General features: G+C 36.1%; 1 protein-coding gene across 2 annotated transcripts in view; it reads left to right on the forward strand.

The window, feature by feature from the left end:
* Window positions 1-1782, forward strand: part of spina (spindlin a) — a 15123-nt gene extending 13341 nt beyond the window's left edge. For both annotated transcript variants that reach the window (XM_020601221.1, XM_020601222.1), the window contains exon 7: window positions 209-1782. In XM_020601221.1, the coding sequence (XP_020456877.1) occupies window positions 209-408 (200 nt within the window). In that variant the 3' untranslated portion in view covers window positions 409-1782. The remainder of the gene's footprint in view (window positions 1-208) is intronic.
* The last annotated feature ends 2830 nt before the right edge of the window (window positions 1783-4612 follow it).

The raw sequence follows: 4612 nt of genomic DNA on the forward strand, positions 1-4612 counted from the left end.
TATATATTTGGATATTATTATTTTGTGTGCAGTAGATCTCTATGTAATGTGGTAAACACATTTTTTTTCCCAAAATTGCTCCTGTAAATCTGTCAGAAATGTTATTTTATTTGAGTCTTTGTTCTTTTCTGGTTTAGTTGAATAAAAAGCAGATAAGCTGGATGACATGTTATTACCAACCAGTGTGAACATCTCTCTCTCTGTGTAGATGACAGTGTCCCAGCTGAAAGGGAACCTGGCGAGGTGGTGGACAGCCTGGTGGGGAAACAGGTTGAGTACGCCAAAGAGGATGGTGGCAAACGAACAGGCATGGTCATCCACCAGGTGGAGGCCAAACCCTCCGTCTACTTTATCAAGTTTGATGACGACTTCCTCATTTATGTCTACGACCTGGTCAAAACTTCATAAAACTTTGCTGATGTCCTGAGACCCCAAGACACAAACAAAATGCCACACATGTCAAAACATCTGAAGTATTTGATCCGGCGCTATTTCCTTGGACCATCAAGACTGAAACAAAAACTAGAAACAAGAATTGTTGCTCTGGAAGAACACAGGATAGATACTTCTTGAGAATGGGCTTAATGAAGTTCAAGTCTTGTCTATGAATGTCTTAGACTCTTAACAGAAGAAATAAATTGGCTGTGGTTTTGTTACCCTTACAAGAACCTAAACTTTTTGAAGCCCCTTAATACCTTTCTGAAAAAAGAAAAGGTGTCCCGTTACTCTAGAAAAAGATTTTGAAATGATGAAACTTTATGAATTTTGAATCAAGACAGGCTTTTTAGAATGTCACATTCTAAACAAAAATTGGTGACCCCTTAAAATCCTTTAATGATTTCCCAAGATCACCTGGCACCAGTGAGCATGTCATTGAGAAGTGGGGTAGTAGCCAAGTCCTTTGTGCTAAAAAACAAGGAACCGAGATGAGGATGTATCACTGGAAACATTTCTGGAGTTGCTGGCAGCATGGAAATATGGACCAGACTGACAGTCTTGTTTCCCCCTTCAGCTAACAAATCAGGCCACTGAAAAACAAGCGGTCTCCCGCTGAAGAATCAAAGTCTGGAGGCAGTCGGTGGAAGGGGCTTCAGAAAGAAAGACTAGAAGAAGATGGGTCCTGAGCCAGAAAAACAAGCCCTTCTGTCACAATGGGAGTGTTTGTTTTAGAGGCTCTTTATGATGGGAGCAAAACATAGCATCGCAGTGTAGTGGATGAATCTGCAATCCTTCTCATCTGTCACATCCAGTAAGGACTGGCATCACAAGCATACGGAGGCTCGTTTCTGCCAGGAAAATAAAAACAAACTGACGGAAAATTAGACATGGAAAAAAAAAGCTCATGGCAACATAAAACGATAAAAGTAATAATTATAACTTTCTACTTTAAAATGATCAGATAGTAAGTTAAAGCAGTGAAATGTCAGAATTATGAGATGTTAAGTCCAAAGAATGTTGATCATGTTTTTATTTTTTAGTTAACTCAAGAATTTAAAAAATTAGAATGTTGTTATAAAATTATAAGCAAGCAGAATTTGTCATTGTGATTTTTGTCTTTAAAAAATGCATACTATCATTCAATTCAACGATAAAGCGTGTCCAAGCTTTGGACTGGTAGTGTAATATTGACATAAATTAAATAACTTTAAATTAATATATAAGAATTCTGACAAAGTAAGCCAACGCTTTTTACTTGTCATAATGCTAGCTTAGCAAAAGTCCCAATTTAGCATTATTATGTCAAATGTTTTACTTCTGTTATAATTTTGGCTTTAATTTTTTTTCACCAAAAAAAAAAACAACAAACTCACCAAGAAATTTGAGCTTAGTAAGTCAAAACCTTTTCTTATATTTTAATCAAAAAACAACTAACGTCATGAAATATTATGTTTGTTATTCTCTACATGTCATCTTATTTTGTTTCCCTGATGGAAATGGGCTTCCATACAACTGAGATCCACAACAAGCAGCCAAAGGAACAGGTTTAAAAAGTCAAAAAGTTTGTTCGAGAGGTTATCTTTGAAAGAGGAGCTATTGAAATTATTAAAAATGTCTTTGGAAATATCGGAAAACTTAAATGCAAGAATGATTAAATAACTGATTGATTGAACTGGGATTCTGTTCAGCAAAACAAAGCAGTGTTTTTACACACATTTCACACCAACTTCAATTTTGACAGCACTGGGTCAACAGATCCTCATCTAAAGACATCTGCAGCTAAAAACTGATTTATTCTTCTTTTTGCTTTTGTCATTGCCAAAATTCCTTCCTGTTGTGAGGTTGTTTGATGTTGCAGATGACTGGACAGTTTTCTTGTGATTTCACTAAAGCCTTTGGAATTACTCGTATTGTCTTTTCAAAGTCATCGGTGAAGGAGTAAAAGGATGGAGAAACAAAAGTGGAACTCGGCCAGTGCTCTTTCTGTGCTTGGCGGTTTGTTTTAATGATACACGGTTTGTTATAAACACCCAGCTCTGCAGTTTTTTGGTTTCATCGTCCTCCGTTTGAACTTTGAACAAAGTGATGAATTCTAAATGTCACAGTTCATTCAAACACAAAGGATCTGAGAAGCTGAAAATGCAGTTTAATGCACCTTAAAATTCCAGGGAAGAGATAAAATATTCCCTGGACAGTTCGAGTGTTGGAATTTTAATGTCGCCGGAACTAACGAAGAAAACAAACCTGTAGTGATTCACTTCTCAGTTTTGAAGGCAGGTCAAGGCACTCAAGATTTTAGTTTTAACAGTTCAGTCATTGAAACGCTAGAAGCCTGTATTCCTGTTCACTCCTGTGTCTTGATTGATAAAATTATCACAGCAAAAGTACCCCAGATTGTATTCACATACAAACCAAAAGATTACAGGCTCCTTGTGGTGTGGATTTGATGTTCTCCTGGCCATCTGAGGAAAACCCAGTTTTCTATTGGATACCGGTGAAGACAGTCCAGTCTTTTCCACAACATGTGTGCAGTAAGAGAGGACAGCCAAGTGTGTCTATATGAGCAGATTAACTACTGGTGAAGGGTTAACTTTCATTTTTCACATATGTACTTTTTATTTCACTTGGATTTACTCAAGACTGAAGGTTTTTCATAAACTCAAGTAGTTTGGGGACAAGTATGTAAATGAAGTTTGCCATTTAAAAATACTGTAACGTTCAAATCAAGCTGTTCTTATTGGCCAGTGACTGATATCTCAAATAGAGTTGAACTTTCAGTTCTCTTTTACATTTTTAGATTGGAAAAAATCCGCAAAGGGCATTCACAGTAAAAGCTCATCAAGCATGATGGCAGTTTGAGAGCATAAGGGTTCATTCACTATGGGGGAAATGCATCTTGAATTCATCAGTGTCTGAGTCACTGCAATAGAGAACAGAGTTGTGTATGTAAAACCTTCAGCCTGTGTGCTTCCTGTGATGTAGTTAGCCGCTGAGGCAGATCACAACTCTTACTATAACAGTTCAAAAAAAACAAAAAAAAAAACAACAAACTCACCAAGAGATCTGTAGGTTTCTGCACTTGTGTAGCTATTGTTTTTCATTAAAGAGAAATCTGATTGTGATCATCTCAACAGGCACTGTTTTAATTAGTTAACAAAAAAAACAAAGATTTACAGCAAGATTATGTCCAATTCACTCAGTTCATTTTGCAACTGTAATAAAAACAGAATATTGTTGTTAATGTTGGAATGACATTGGCTTTCTATCATCCTTCTGCCTTGTATTGTTTGTTTTGGTATGTTTAAAATGTATGTTAATAATTTTTATTGTTAATGGAAAACCTGATGTGGCGTCCTTTGTTTTCTTTCCACCATTTTTTAGGTATATGACGTCTGAGACTGCTAATAATGAAACTTAAGGAATCTTAGTCAAAAACATTTGTGTTAAAATTAGCTAATGTTATTGTATTTTATAAACAAAATATAAATTTAAAATATCAGACTAAAGAAGATTTGGGTTACTCCCAAATTTCAGAACTTTGGTTGAGCAACCTTACACAAACACCGTGAAGGGTCCATCCATCTTGGTGCTGGGATGTGCATTCACAACAGGCAAAAGTACAATAGTCTGGGAATTCAGCATATACAGATGAAATGAGAACACCATCTGTGCATTAAATACAAAAAAAAAGTACAGAAAACCAAATCCCGTGTGCATTAACTCTATCTGATGCTGCACAACCAGTACACTTTACTTAATGAGCTTCAGAGGTGTCGGTAGGGATATGTTTATACTTGGCACAGAACCAGTGTGGCTGTTTCCTTCTGCTTCCAGTTTTTATACTGAGCTAGGCTAACTACATCCTGATTCAAGCTGTGTACTACACATTGATACAAACTGAATATTGGAACTTGTCTCCCTCAGGAAAAGCGAATAAGTGGATTTCCCAGTATTAATAATGTTTGTTAAAAAAATGAATATTTATATATAGTCTTTTTTTAACTCTCAAATATAGAAAACCCCTGTATTGGTCTTTACTTGTACATCTTAGAAACGTTATACAGTGGGCACGGAAAGTATTCAGACCCCATTAAATGTTTCACTCTTTGTTATATTGCAGCCATATGCTAAAATCATTTAAGTTCATTTTTCCCTCATTAATGTACACACAGCA

Source organism: Monopterus albus, unplaced genomic scaffold (genome assembly GCF_001952655.1).
Source record: "Monopterus albus unplaced genomic scaffold, M_albus_1.0 scaffold50.1, whole genome shotgun sequence".
Lineage (NCBI taxonomy): Eukaryota > Metazoa > Chordata > Actinopteri > Synbranchiformes > Synbranchidae > Monopterus > Monopterus albus.